A 14,590-nucleotide genomic window follows, 5' to 3' on the forward strand; every position below is an offset into this window, starting at 1 on the left:
TGTTAGTTGACAGATGATTTATGGCTACTCAGATTACACTCGCAGAGCGGAGCGAGCACAGCATGAACAATGACAATCAAATAGAGATTTTTTTTCTGTGAAAAATATTAAGTCCAGAATTTTTCTGCAATGGACAACTTGTATATATTTACACGTATGTGCATGTATCACATATATATGTATATGTCCAAGCATGGTTAAAGCCTAGATCCAGACTATTCCTCATCCTCCATATTGAAAAGAAAACATTTAGCTCAACAAAGTTGACGCGACAAGTGGTTATCGAGATCCAAAAAAGTGACGTCTGACATCCGACATTCGAACAAAACATGACAAAAATCTGAAGATTTATGAAAATTTCGAATGTTGATTTGTAATAGTAATCAGAAAAAATTCATATTTAAATTTATTTTCTAATTAAAATTCTTTATTCTGATGTCTTTCTGACTACGAATTATCATTTACAGTTCTTAACTCCGCACAGTCCTTATTTATCCTACACAATGGATTATTCTAATGAAAATGGTGCACTGGGATTAACAACCCAACAAACTGATAAAGTTTTGCAGTTTCAGGACCTCACAGGTATTAATGTTTATCACTTCTGCATTGTAAACGTCGCAAAAATCTCATTTCACTAACTACTAAATATTCCACAGCCATTGGCTACCCAGTATTAACTAGCAGCTTTCCCTTTATCAAGTTTCCCATTACTATTTATTAGGGCTTTTTAGAGAGTAACACAGAAATAACAGTTATGCAACTGATACAACTCTTAAAATGTGAGAGCAAACATGATATCAACTACAATAATGATAATAAATTGCCTGTAATTTAATTTCCAGTAGGACATACACTTTTGCAGAACTCACTATACCTTTTTTAATGGTCAGTTTTAATCAGGAAACCCTTTTCAAATAAAAAGTGATGGTAACGCCTAACTGATATAGCAATAGCTACTAGTTCTATTTTAGTAATGTAGCAGCACCTTTTTTGGCATATCGAATACCTTATTGTAGTACTTGATTATCTACTATCTTACCAGGTCTACATTTCAAAGAGTACTGTACTCAGACCATTGTTGCTTACATATGTGTCCAAAATGAAGAGCCTCTTTTTTGTAGAATAAGCTAGGGCTAGACAAGACCAAAAGCTTCCTCAAGCCTTGTATATGTCTAAATAAGTTTCTGCTAGGTTGTTAGTGGTTTTGTAATGTTAGCAAATTCCTCTGCAAATTTCCTGTAGTAGATACATAGTCCCAAGAAGCTTCTTATGTTCAATTTGTCTCAAGGAGTTGGTCACTTTTTAATAATAGATATCTTGCCATAGTTAATGACTTCCTGTAAGGTGGTATATGCTAAGTGGTCAACTTGCTTCAGAAGCAGGCTACACTTTTTGTAATTCAATTTGACATGCTCATCCCTGTAAGTTAATAAACATATTTCCAACATTTTTTCATTGATTAAAAGTCTGTAGCCTATGTGCAGACTTACAGTCTGCAGAAGAGTTGATTTTAACTCATTTAAAGTCAAACTTATGCATAGTCATAAGGTATTTGTTTCTGTTTTATTAAGAGCACACCATTAAAATTTTCTCTCCCATAGTTTTGTTCACGCCCAAAAAAAAACCGTTAGCGTTTTCTAAATAATTTATATTAAGTTCTTACTTTTCACAGATGTTATATTAAATAACTTCATTTTTTTATTTTCATACAGGTATTGAAGATATCACCATATGTAGAGACGTTCTCCAGCGCCATCAATGGAATCTGGAAGTAGCTGTTCAAGAACAACTGAATATTCGTGAGGGAAGGCCGTCAGTATATGCCACAGAATCTAGACCACCTGCAGTGGTCAACGATTTATTGGGACAATTGATATACACCGCTCCACCTACTGATGGCTCTCAATCAGGATTTAAGAGATATTTTAGAGCATTATTTGGATTTATGTGGAATGTATGTTATAGCACTATTATAACAGTCTTACAGATAACCAGACGACTTTTGGGTAAATTTTACTATTATGAAAGATATTGCTTATGTCTAGATTTGTAATTTTTTGTTACAGGTCTTGAATATAGACCAAGAATAGAAGCCCTGCAGGAAGTAATGGAATTTATTCAGTTATATGAAGAGAAGTATGGATGTAATCATCCTGTATTTTATCAAGGCACATTTTCCCAGGTACAAATTCTTAACTCCTTTTTCATTTTATTAGTTACATTGGTGGAACATATAACTTTAATCATTTCAGGTGTTAAATGATGCCAAAAGGGAACTTCGGTTTTTGGCAGTTTATTTGCACGATCCTGAGTCAAATAATTGTGACTCATTTTGTCAGAACACATTGTCGAATTTTGAAATAATTCGGTATATTAATAGTAATTTCTTATTTTGGGCATGTTCGTCCAAGTCGGATGAAGGCAGGCGAACAATGAACGCTATTAGATGTGGACAGTTTCCTTTTATGGCTTTGTTGGTATTAAAAGATAATAGGTAAGTTATTGATCTAAAAATGTATTTGTTAGAAGAGTTTTATCTTTACTATGTATGGTTGTCAAAGAAACGTTTGAAACATCATTCAATTGAAAAAGTATTTAAGAGTTAATTAAAGTTGTGTAATGTATATTTGAATGTTATAGTTGTTTTGTAGTGATTTTCAGTGAAACCAGTAAAAGACTCACTCTGTATATGTATGTAGAATAATTCTTTAGTGTCACTTTTTTTACACATTTTAGATTAACGACAGTGGGAAGACTAGAGGGATATTCAAGTCCCGATTTGTTACTTCAGAGGCTGCGTACAGTCGTCAACGAATTTGAAGGTATTCTTATTCAAGCAAGAGCTGACAGGGTAGAGCAAAGCATAAATAGGTAAGAATATTACGTGTCAAAGAAGTATAATATCGCTATTGTTGTTTATTTTATGTGGTAAGACACCGTTCTCGCCAAAAAAACTTTATGCAATTTAATCTAACAATTCAAATTTCTAATGTCACTATCTAAAACTATCTGAATTATACAGAACTATTGAAACTTTTTGTATGTCTTTCATTCTTGTCATAGGTCTATTCGTCAACATCAGGATGAGGCATTTTTGGAAAGTCTAAAAGCAGACCAATTGAAAGAAAGACTGAAAGAAGAGCAGAGGAAAGCTGAACAAGCAGAGCGCATAAGGCAGGAGCAGGTAAGGCAACTTAAACGATTTTCTTTTTCAAACAGTAATTTAGCAATATATTGAAAAATAGTTATATGTATGAATATGCTTGAATGAGATATGAAAGTTAAAAACAAAGTTACTACAAATTTCTGAAAGCATTATAAACTCATTTACTGTAACATAATTCTGAAGCAATTGAGTTTTGCTGAAAAATTCAAGTTGGAAAATGTCAAATTTGATGAACTCAAGGATCCGAACTTTTAAAAACTATCTAATTACCACAATCACTCACATTTTCAAGTTTCTAAAAAATATTGAATGTTCTTGAGTAATTAATGGTTTGCAATGAAATTAGTGCTTCTGGTAATTTTCTTTGCAACCATTAAACTCTTTCCTTTCGGCTATTTCGTACATGTATCAACTAAATAAGTAATTACATTTGCAGGCAGCTAAAGAAGAAGAAGAAAGAAAAGAGGCATTACAAAGAGAAAAGATCGAATCAGTAGATAAAGTGCCACTAGAGCCCGACGCATTACATCCGGACGCTGTACATGTGGTTTTTAAGTTACCTTCAGGAATTCGATTAGAGAGGAGGTTTTTAAAAAACCATTCCTTAGAGGTAAGTTACCAAAATCACTTTTAAACTTCTACCAATTATAGTATGTTATTAATATTTACAGCATGTTTTCTATTTTGTCTTCTGTCATCCTCATTCGCCAGATGCCTTTGAAATTACCACAAATTTCCCGAAACGAGTCCTGAAGTGTCAACCATCTCACGAAGCAGATCGAGTGCAGACTTTAGAGCAGGCTGGACTTAAAAACCGCGAAGTACTTTTTATCAACGATTTAGATGCATAGTTCTTGGGGTATATTAGCAACCAATAGTACACATACGGTACACTCTGTACCTGTTAAAGTGAATTCCAGCAGTGTCGTGCGTCCGATACTTATTATCAAAATAGGTTGTACAAATAAGATATTTAAGGGAATTACGTTCTAAATTATTTGTAATTTCTTAAGCGTCTTAATATACATTTTTTTGAGTTCCCATCATGCTTGAAGGTTTCTTAATGTTTAAGATTAAGTTGTGGGTTGTGGCAAAGAGAAATTTGATCGGAAATGAGGATAATGTGGCCTTTATTTTGGTGTTTGGACTTACAAATTTATTAAGGCGTTACTAGTTCGAAATGTGCTTAAATCATAGGTCATATATAGTGGCCTTTCAGCGTAAAGTACAGAACAGTAATTGTATTTTGTCACTAATTACGGCATTAAGCTAAATGAGTTAAAACATGTCAGTTTTTCTATATTTTTTCATATTTGCAACATGAATGAAGAACTTTTCTTATTTTCCTTTTGTAGTATTTGTGAATATTATTTACATACAAAGTGTGTATGGAGATTAAGCTACTTTGTACTCGGATCTTTCATATTTAAGATTTTCTTTTGGAGCAATTTCGTATGTATTCTATTGGAAAGGTCCTTGGACATGTGTACTTTCAAATAGACACGAATAAGAAATTTAAAAGCAGATCACAAGGAGTTTAAGCTGAAAGCAATTATCAAAAATTATTCTATGTAATGAATATTCCAGTTTGTAATATTGATTCTACCGAATTTACAGGTTAATCGAGATTCTGTGCGAGCACAATGAATTTTTTGACTAGCTTTCGGTTTCTATATTTGATGTAATCATCACGATAACTAAAAATATAATATAACAACATTCATATTTGGCTCACATGAATGGAATGTTTGGAGACAGAGAAAAATTCATAATCTGGTTGTCATTTCAATCAATTTTTAGGAATATATATATATAAGACATTATATATATGTGGGGAGATATAATAGAAACTGTACAACACGACGACTTACGTTTAGATGATACCGAGCCACCCGAAGTTATTTACCATAATAAATTTAATAAACAGATAAGGAATCTGATTATTAATGCTATTGGTTATGGTTATAAGTGTAAAGTTCACAGATAGATTGTAAAACCATTTCATATATAAGAAGCGATTTTAATTATTCTATTTCATTATATAATTTTATATTATTAATAATCATTCTGTTATCTAGGTGTTTTAAATATTTTAAATTTGGGTATATTATTAATATTAGAATAAGGAGAACTAAGGTTGTCAGAATCTTCTTTCTTCACAATGTTTTTTTATAATTTTATGCTGATGAATTCTTTAAAAAATCTTTTTTGTTTTTGTAAACATGATGTATTCTCAGAATCGAAATTGTTAGAAATCTGATAAGAGTGTTTAGCCAAAATAAGTTTGTATAATAGAGTAGAGACATTCCTCGTTCTGACACTGGCATCTTCTGGAGTTCTTATTATTATGGGAACCTGTAAACGACGCTATTCTCCGGTAATATAGGTGTTTTGGTTTTTTTTTGGCGAAATATTTATTATTAGTATAATATTTTGAGTTTAAAAAGCATTTTTTACTGGATTTTAATTTTATACATATAAATCAATATACGGTATTTTTAGACATGCGAAATTGCAACCATTAAGTTCATTGCTCCGGTTATCACTGGGGCATGTAAAATTGTTTAAATAAATTGTATCGCTGACAATCTTATTTATATTTTTTGTGGAACTGTGAACGTGTGGATAATATTAATTTTTTGAATGTATGAATGACTATTGAAAAATATTTCAAAAAAACCGTAGGTTTGCGATACAAGTTCATTTTCAATTTGCCATTATCTGCAATAAATTAGATGTCTGAGAATGGTATGGTTCTGTTTTTCTCTGTCTCCAGAGTGAAGTGCAGCCCGGGATGAAAACCAAGGTTTTCAGTATCAAGTTAGTCTGAGTGGTTAGAACACAAGAATTCACATCATAAAGGTGTATTTCGAATACCAGCAATTGCAAATATAAATACAAAATTTATTGAAATTCATCAGACTTAGATCTCAACAAAAACCACATTTTAATCTGTTTTGTATTTAGCCCCTTTTTTTATCGTTTATCATGTTTTGGTTAAGATTCTTTTGAGAGCCAAATACAGACGAAGTTATATTAGGTTTTTAATAGCCGGAAGCTGAAATATCGTCGGAGCAATGTAGTTCCTGTTAAAAAAATTTGGCATTTATCGAAATTTATATCAAAGTTTTTTTTGCATCGTTTTGCACATATTTTCTGTGTTCTATTAATTGCTAAGAACTATAAGTCAAAATCTGCTGTATCAAAGACCCGGTTATTGAATGCATTTTTAAAATGAAGCTGATTTGGGGTATGAAGTTGTGAATTTGCCAACTTTTCATGGGGTTTCAGCAAAACTTATTACACAATATAAGGCATTTTGCATTGTTTAATTATTATACTATTAGTTTCGTAGGTTTTGTGATGTCATATTAGAATATATTAGCCAGTAATAAAAAGCATTTATTTAGCTGAATTACTATTTTCAATTAATGACTTAAGAAGTACTCTTCCGACAAAGCAAACGGAATAAATTTTAATACATGTTTATAATAATTTATTGTATATAATGTAAAGAAATATAAATTTTGTTATTTAAAACTGAGTTTCAGTCAAAAACATGGCAATATAGGTTTTCTTACAAATAAAATGATAAAATATATAATCATGAGATATATTATGAATTTTTGAGAAAATATACTTTTAAAATATGAAAAAAAAAATCAGGACCAATTTAAAAAAAAAATGTTAAGTAAAAAAAGGTAGCAAAAAAAAACTACACAACAAAAACAAATGTATTACGGCCAATGTCTAGGACTCAAAAATCCAATATTTTGTATTGAACTTTTTTTATACAATTGCCAGTTTTAAAATTTTCTCAATGTTACGTAAACCAAATGAAATTTGACTATACCACATCAACATTTATAAACTTTATAATTCCAGCGATGTACAAGATAACAACTGGACCACCTTCTCTATATCTCGATGCAAAATTATACGCAGAAAATTATGTCGTTTCAAAGTACGTAAAAATCTTTAAAACTTTCAAAAAACTTGGTTTTTTGAAAAGTTGAATATATCGTAAAAAGGAGACAAAATATCAGATATGAAATTCAAAAGTGCGTTCATTATATATTCTACATGAAAAATATTCCAATCATACTAAACACAAAAAAAATCATTGCAATCTAATTATTATACTTTATTTTCTATAATGCTTGTAAAGGAGATACAGTAACCGTGTCATCGTTTTTTTCACCAAATTAATACAGATGTGCTTCTCCTATATCCAATTTGGTACCTTCATTTGATCTTTATTGTTTCTTGTTTAAGTGTTTTATACATTATATTTTCAAATTCATACAACTTAAAGATAATATCTGCGAACTTCAATTAATATTATGTGGAAAAGAGGAAATAAAGGGTATGAATAATTTCTTATCCAGTTTAGTCTATTTCGCCGATATAAGCTAATTTGTCACTACCTACAGATGCGACGATGGGTTCGTTTGGGTGAAACGCTACACTATTGACACATCCTGTATGGCCGGGTAATTTGTAAATTATCCTTCTAGATGTCGTGTCCCAAATGTAAACGAATCTATCAGCGGAACCTCCACTCACCTGTAGAACAATTAATAACTTTTAAAACAATCTAAATGAGTGAACATCATACTATAATTTATTACATACTATTTTTCCCGTCCCGAAAAGGGGACACTAATTTCCCTATTATCTATTTCTTCAACAAAATAACACACCTTATTACCGTCAGGAGACCAGGCACATCGTAGAAGATTTTTTTCGAAATTGTGTTGATGTCCGCTGAACACTTTAACGCATCTTTCCGCCGGGGCATAAGGTCGAACATCCCATATTCTTAGGGTGTTATCCATAGAATTACTTAATAGGTATGAACCATCTGCACTCAAGGCAAGGCCTGTTATTGTATCAGTGTGTCCTTTCATGGTGTAAGTTATTTCTTTTTTTCGAATATCCCAAACCTACATAGAAAAGATATTACCGTCATTGCTTTCTTTGTGGTAATGTAACAGTCTGTAAATTTAGTTTATAATTTTGCTTGTTTTAATGCGATGCATACCTCTTCTGCAATGAATTTTTAACATATATACCGAATTATTACCATATTAAAAGCATTTTGGAGTAGTTAATAAGAGTAAAAATATCTACCTGGGGTCAAACTATTGATCTTACCTTTATATCATTATCAATCCCTCCGCTGAACACATTTTCTGCCGTGTCATTGAAGCAAACAGAAGTGGTTTGATACATACTGTTTAAAATGCTAACACTCTGTTTCTTCCTTTGATCCCAGATTCTTACAGTACTGTCATCGCCTCCCGATACTATTAATTGTGGTCCTCTTCTCGAAGGTTGCGCGCAATTAACAAACGTGGTATGACCTTCAATTCATTGATGTTAAGATTTTCATTTTAAGGTTGTAAAGGCCTTTTTACAGTTGGTAATTTTCCTAGTAAATTTCCAAGGTGTTTTTCTTATCAATTTTACTTCTCTTAGAAGTGTGATACTTCAAATAAGTTCTGCAAGAACTATTTTAAAAGGTATCAACAGTAGTCAATTGGTTGAAATTAAATTCGCGACATTCGGTACCGTAAAAAAAAATGATGTAATATAGCAGGATAATAATGTTGTATATATGTAGACTGCTGAATCAAAATTGAACAAATTTTAATTGCCACAGGCAAGAAAATAGACAACCGTAAAGAGGCCTTGATATTAAATACACCTTTATATTTTTTAATTCTCTGACCAGTAACCACATCCCAGAGGCCCAAAGTATAATCAGTGGAAGCAGTAATTATATTGGCTCCATCAGTAGTAAAACGAAGTTCCATTACTGCCCCAGTGTGTCCTGTTAGAACTGATAGATTTTCACATTCGCCATATACACTCCATAAGACTGTGAAATGGGTTTAAAAGAGAAAAGTAAATTTGAAGCTTTCAAAGCTTATTCCAAATTTCACTTACAAATCTTCCTGTCAAACCCTGAAGTGGCAAAATATTGACCCTCTGGGTGGAAGTCAATAGTAAATAGTTCACCTTCATGACCTTCACATACCATGATTGGTGCAAAAAGATTTGATGTACGAGCTGGTGCCTATGATAATTGTATATAGATAGAGACATTCAAGTCTGATATTTCATAAACCCCATAACAACTAGAATTTTAGTTTGACATATTTAATGTAAAAATTTCATTCACCATTGCATGCAGATATATCTGTAGCTATCCTAATAATGAATTCAACAACAAAGAGTAAGACAAAAATCATTAACTAAATGAAGCATTATAGAAATAAGTTTTTTTTGGTCCTTTAAAAATTAAATTCGCTTTTCTGTAAACCTAAATAATCTGACATTCTATAAAATAATATAACATGATACAAAACAAGAATAGTACAGGTATTTTGAAAAATACAATACATGAGGAATGTTTGGTGTTAATTTTACCACTGAAAATAACACTTTGATTGACTTGAGACAAGCTGCATAGCATACTACAACTCAAAAGAACAAATTTGGTTATGGGTTGTATCATACATATATGCTATGTTAAGCTTGTACATGTATAAGTTGGCCCACATATTTTGTTTCTTCTGTTATGGTTATGTCATGCTATGACTACCTATAAGCCCGGCTCAAATTTAAAGTTTTAACCCAAAGCAAAGGGATTATTATTTTTATACTTACTGGTTGCAGCTGAGTTATCTGTTTAGTCTTAGATGAAACCACTTCATTCCTAGCCTTCTTTTGCACGGGTACCAAGGCAGAATCGTCCGCTTTCCGTTTGCTCTCCATAACCATGGTTTGAAGGGATCTTTGGAGCCGTTTCTCTGAGAACTTAATAACAGGTTCTGCGTATACTGTTTACAACTTATAAATTTTTCTCTAGAATAAAGACATAACATCTGCAAGCAGCAATACCAGAATTAAGGAAATAAGGAATTTAGGCTTTAAAAACGTAATGCACTGCTAGGTAAAGCCTGTAAAACGTAAATATTAGACGCGCCATATAGGTTAGAAAACAGGGAACATGATCGATAGCCGATGTCTCAAGAAATCGTGAAAGTGAGAAGGAATTTTTGTTAATGTTGATTGGTCAAAAAATTGCAGTCTTCAATATCATTGGATACAATTGTTCTCTTTCACTCTTACATCTCCCTATATTTCGATAAAAGTCAACGTGGGCTTTGACAGAAAATGGCAACACATTATATATAACAACGATCACGTTTGTATGTTTGTATTTTGATTTCCCTAACCTCAATTTAAAAAAATAATTTTCATGGGTTTTGTTCCTACTTTAAATTTTAATATATTTAATTTTAATTAGAGAAATTAGAAAAATTGAGTGTCCCTACTATTTTAAAATATTCATTTGAACGGTTGCCTAGAAAACGCTGATTTGACGTACAGCAGTAACTGCATTATAATTTGTCGCCATACTTTGCAGGCTTCCAGGTGTTTTTATAGTACAAGAAAATAGGTAAATCTTGCACTACTGGGCTGTTTTACCACAACATGAAAATAAATGTGAATTATTTTCAGGCAACAAACTTTTATGCAAAACCAACTGTAAATTTGATACACTTGTGCAATAACCTCTGAATATAGAAATTATGAGAATCAAAGAATCTTAATACAGTTGCCTGTGTGTATTAATGAAAGGGGCCAAAACTATATATTCTTTAATTTTAAAATTCTTGAAAAACTCAAGTAAGTAAGCAGATAAGTATAAATAATATTGAAGTAAGTTATATTTTCGAATATACAGAGCATTTAAAAGCTCTAACATATTTTCAGTATTACTATTTTCCACATTTTAATTATCTCTGAGGAGGTTGTAGGTCATGGAAGTTTGACTACATGGCTAAACATATAAGACTCCATGGTCTATTTTGTCAATTATATTTAAATGGGATATTGGGGGGTAAATGGGATCTACTCTTATCTAAACCATTTTACTGTTGAAGGTATGAGTGAAATAAAAACAAGTGAACCCATCCAGGAAATAACAGAAGGACTTGCCAGGGTACAAGCAGCTGGCAGTGTATTTTATAACCCTGTACAGGAATTTAACAGAGATTTAAGGTATATACTGTTTATAAATTAAATATGTCTTGTTGACTTTGCATTTTACAATTTTCTTCTATCTATTAAATAATTGCATGGCAAATATGTAATAATCATTTTATATTGTCTATCAATCAAGGTTTGATGTTAATAGGTGTGTATAGTTCTTAGTCAGGTACAAAATTATTTTTCCAATTAATCATTTAAATTTTGCTAAGTAACACAATTTGTATTTCCAGTATTGCAATTATATCTGCGTACAGCAAACAGCAACATGCAGAAAAGGCTGTGCTTAATAAGACTCAAAGCAATGAAGCAAGAAAATCTGGGAATAAATATGAAGATGGCATCTCAATATTAGAAGCTTTATCTGCAACTGGCCTTCGAAGTATCCGTTATGCTAAAGAAATACCAGGCGTGAAAAATATTATTGCTAATGATATATCTGCCGTAGCTGTAGCAAATATCAATAATAATATTCGACTAAATAAAGTTGATCATTTGGTTACTGCAAGTCAATGTGATGCAACGTAGGTATCTACTTATTTTTTGGCTCTTCTTTAAAAAGTCAAAGTTTAGGTATATTTATCAGCATAATTTCCATAAAAACAATAAAATAAAGACAAAGAATTAATCCAATCAGTTGTCTCCATGGAATATATATTCTTGATAAATTTTGAAGCACTCTGATTTGTAGGCTCTATCAATGAATTGTGGTTTATTATATGTGTTTAAATGTCTGTGGTTGTTTACTCATTTAAGGTCAATGAATCAAAGTTCTGGCAACTTTATCTAGAAGATGGATTCCTTAGAAGCCATGAAATGACCCAATGAAATGCTATTATTTTATCGTTCTATGGAAACTACCTTCTGGACAATTTTATCTACACTTTGATTTTTCCGCACTTAGGACCATTAGATCGTCGCATTGCCAACTTTACCTGAAAGATAATTTCTGTGGAAGTCATTAAACTAACTATCTGTCTTTATTTCATTGTTTTCATTAATTTTCTCCTTTTGGTAAAGCTGCCAAGACTTCGGTCCAGTTGCTCCTAATGGGGACAAAATAACAAGTGCTGTGGTATAATTATTATAAGGGACCTTCATACATTTCTGGTGTGAAACCAGAATGTATGAATGTATAAACTAAAGACCACTAAATGGTCTTTAGTTTATCAAGAAGTTACAAAATTCCAAAATTTCAGGATGCTCATGTACCAACATAGACGAGAAGACCGTTTTGATGTAATTGATCTAGATCCTTATGGTTGTCCTTCCATTTTCTTAGATTCTGCAGTTCAATCGATTAAGAATGGGGGGCTGCTTTTAGTTACAGCAACAGATATGGCAGTTCTGGCTGGAAATAGCCCCGAAACGTGTTACGTCAAATATGGTGCAGTATCGCTTAAAATCAAGTCCTGCCACGAAATGGCTCTGCGAATATTGCTGCAGTGCATTGAGGCTCACGCTAATAGATACAGTCGTTATATAGTGCCGATTTTATCTCTTTCGGCAGATTTTTACATTAGAGTTTTTGTCAGAGTTTACACTGGTGCACACAAGTGCAAATATACTACGAGGTAAGATATGGTCTTTTTGGGGCACTAAATACATTTTTTTATATATTTCGTACAACAGTTGACATGTTGCATTTTGTTATCGATATATTTATTATTTCTGCGTTTTAAAGTTACGGCTTAAAGCTAACGAAACTATAAATTAAGCAATTATTATTAACTACAAGGTTTTCGTTGCTTTAGCAAATTATCCCATGTATACCATTGTACTGGGTGCGATAGTTTTGTTTTACATCCCTTGGGGATTATTAAACAAAATGAGAAAAATGAAAAGTTAGTCAAGTTTTCTGTTCCTACTGGTCCACCTGTTTTAAACAAATGCGAGCATTGCGGAAGTTCTTATCACGTAAGTTGAACCCTTTCATTGAATAATTGATAATAAATATTTACTACTAATTTATTTTAGATAGGTGGGCCTATATGGTCCGCTCCCCTCCATTCAACGGAGTTCGTAAAAGAAGTTTTAAATTCGATTGACCCAAGGCTAAATACGTATAAAAGAATCCAGGGTGTGTTAAGCGTTATATTGGAAGAACTAGTTGATGTGCCACTATATTACATCTTAGATCGGTTATCTGGCACAATAAAAGTAGAAACGCCGTCAATGTCAGTTTTAAGGTAAAAATAGCTACTTATATCTTAATTTTTCCACTATTGTCCATCATATTTATCAAGACGATGCCACGGAGTCGGTTAAATTGGGAAAAAATTACCTTTAATTAATAGATTTAATATACCGTTGATAATGGCTTATAAAAATCTTCCAAAAACGGATTTTTTTATTTAATTTAAGTTGCTTCGTCACTTTAGAACTTTTTAAAGATGGCTAAAGTGAAATCGTTTAAATCAGAGACACTGTATATCTGTTCTTTTTCTGCGAATATTTAATTGTTTCGATTGCACTCGTATTTTCTTTTCATTACAGATCAGCAATTCTAAATGCTGGTTATAAAGTATCCTGCACACATATGAATAAAATTTCAGTGAAAACGAATGCTCCCGCTAAAGTAGTGTGGGATATAATGAGATCTTGGGAGAAACTGCACCCCGCATCAAAAAAAACTATTGCAGGCAATAATGTTGCTTGCACAATATTGCAACAGACTCCGGATAGGGAATACTCCTTCCAGCTCCATCCTGAAGCTAATCCGCAGTCAAAGGTAAAAGGGCTTCTTAGGTATCAGATAAATCCGCTACCATTTTGGGGTCCAGGTACACGCTCTCAAACCATGTAAGTAATTATTTTCAAAAAAATTAATATATACCTACCAATATCTCTATTGCATTTATATCTATAAGCTTTTCTGAAACGAATATAACTTACTTTATGACATTTTTCTCCTATAATATAGAGTTCATTAATTACCGAGTTTGCAGCGATACGTGATTTTAAAACGTCAATTTGATTATCAATAATTAAAGTTACATTTAATTTCATTCAAATTTAAGTTAAAGCTATGTTTATAGTTCTCTACCGAATATACATACATTTTGCAAAACATTTGTGTACCAAATTAGTTACTAAAGGAATTCTTACTTTCATTGATGTATTAACTGGGGTTTGATTTCAGGTTGGGTGACCAAAAGATGTCGAAAAGTCATAAAAATCAGGGAAAACGAAAGAGAACGTGCAGTGATTCTAATGTTGTAGATTAAACGTTACCTTTTCTATATGTATATGGCATTAATGTGTTGATATATTAATAAATAAACATAGTTTATTTTTGGTACGGCTTGATATGGAGGGAACCAAATGTTCCTTTGGAGTATATTTGTTTAGGTTACA

The 14,590-nt window shown here is 31.9% G+C and overlaps 3 protein-coding genes across 4 annotated transcripts; 2 read left to right on the forward strand and 1 right to left on the reverse strand.

Moving 5' to 3' along the window:
* The first annotated feature begins 309 nt into the window (after positions 1–309).
* Faf2 (Fas-associated factor 2) lies at positions 310–6,709 on the forward strand. The gene is made up of 8 exons (XM_066303266.1): positions 310–585; positions 1,716–2,009; positions 2,070–2,185; positions 2,256–2,497; positions 2,740–2,874; positions 3,067–3,187; positions 3,606–3,779; positions 3,841–6,709. Exons 1-8 carry the CDS (start codon positions 504–506, stop codon positions 4,018–4,020), a joined length of 1,344 nt encoding a protein of 447 aa, XP_066159363.1. The 5' UTR covers positions 310–503; the 3' UTR covers positions 4,021–6,709.
* Positions 6,710–7,298: 589 nt separating this feature from the next.
* LOC136351033 (U5 small nuclear ribonucleoprotein 40 kDa protein) lies at positions 7,299–10,160 on the reverse strand. Its single transcript, XM_066303269.1, has 6 exons — positions 9,845–10,160; positions 9,122–9,251; positions 8,880–9,053; positions 8,327–8,535; positions 7,873–8,115; positions 7,299–7,735 (listed from the first exon to the last, which is right to left on the reverse strand). Exons 1-6 carry the CDS (start codon positions 9,956–9,958, stop codon positions 7,559–7,561), a joined length of 1,047 nt encoding a protein of 348 aa, XP_066159366.1. The 5' UTR covers positions 9,959–10,160; the 3' UTR covers positions 7,299–7,558.
* Positions 10,161–10,415: 255 nt separating this feature from the next.
* Trm1 (tRNA methyltransferase 1) lies at positions 10,416–14,530 on the forward strand. 2 transcript variants are annotated; one of them, XM_066303264.1, is made up of 9 exons: positions 10,416–10,640; positions 10,703–10,870; positions 11,128–11,245; positions 11,467–11,757; positions 12,433–12,807; positions 12,988–13,150; positions 13,211–13,422; positions 13,730–14,035; positions 14,376–14,530. In XM_066303264.1, the coding sequence occupies exons 2-9, from the start codon at positions 10,816–10,818 to the stop codon at positions 14,458–14,460; spliced, it is 1,605 nt and encodes a 534-aa protein (XP_066159361.1). In that variant the 5' UTR covers positions 10,416–10,640; positions 10,703–10,815; the 3' UTR covers positions 14,461–14,530. The 2 variants fall into 2 exon arrangements, with proteins under 2 accessions (XP_066159361.1, XP_066159362.1); XM_066303265.1 differs by lacking the exon at positions 10,703–10,870.
* Positions 14,531–14,590: the final 60 nt, after the last annotated feature.

The sequence above is a fragment of the Euwallacea fornicatus genome, chromosome 4 (genome assembly GCF_040115645.1).
Source record: "Euwallacea fornicatus isolate EFF26 chromosome 4, ASM4011564v1, whole genome shotgun sequence".
Lineage (NCBI taxonomy): Eukaryota > Metazoa > Arthropoda > Insecta > Coleoptera > Curculionidae > Euwallacea > Euwallacea fornicatus.

Coding starts and splice junctions, on each gene's coding strand:
- LOC136351033 (XM_066303269.1), bottom strand. CDS start 9,958: ATGGTTATGGAGAGCAAACGGAAAGCGGACGATTCTGCCTTGGTACCC. Junction 9,252..9,844: donor AGATAACTCAGCTGCAACCA/GTAAGTATAAAA, acceptor CAATTATCATAG/GCACCAGCTCGTACATCAAA. Junction 8,536..8,879: donor GAGAATTAAAAAATATAAAG/GTGTATTTAATA, acceptor AATGAATTGAAG/GTCATACCACGTTTGTTAAT.
- Faf2 (XM_066303266.1), top strand. CDS start 504: ATGGATTATTCTAATGAAAATGGTGCACTGGGATTAACAACCCAACAA. Junction 2,498..2,739: donor TTGGTATTAAAAGATAATAG/GTAAGTTATTGA, acceptor TACACATTTTAG/ATTAACGACAGTGGGAAGAC. Junction 3,780..3,840: donor TAAAAAACCATTCCTTAGAG/GTAAGTTACCAA, acceptor TAATATTTACAG/CATGTTTTCTATTTTGTCTT.
- Trm1 (XM_066303264.1), top strand. CDS start 10,816: ATGAAAGGGGCCAAAACTATATATTCTTTAATTTTAAAATTCTTGAAA. Junction 11,758..12,432: donor GCAAGTCAATGTGATGCAAC/GTAGGTATCTAC, acceptor CCAAAATTTCAG/GATGCTCATGTACCAACATA. Junction 13,423..13,729: donor CCGTCAATGTCAGTTTTAAG/GTAAAAATAGCT, acceptor TTTTCATTACAG/ATCAGCAATTCTAAATGCTG.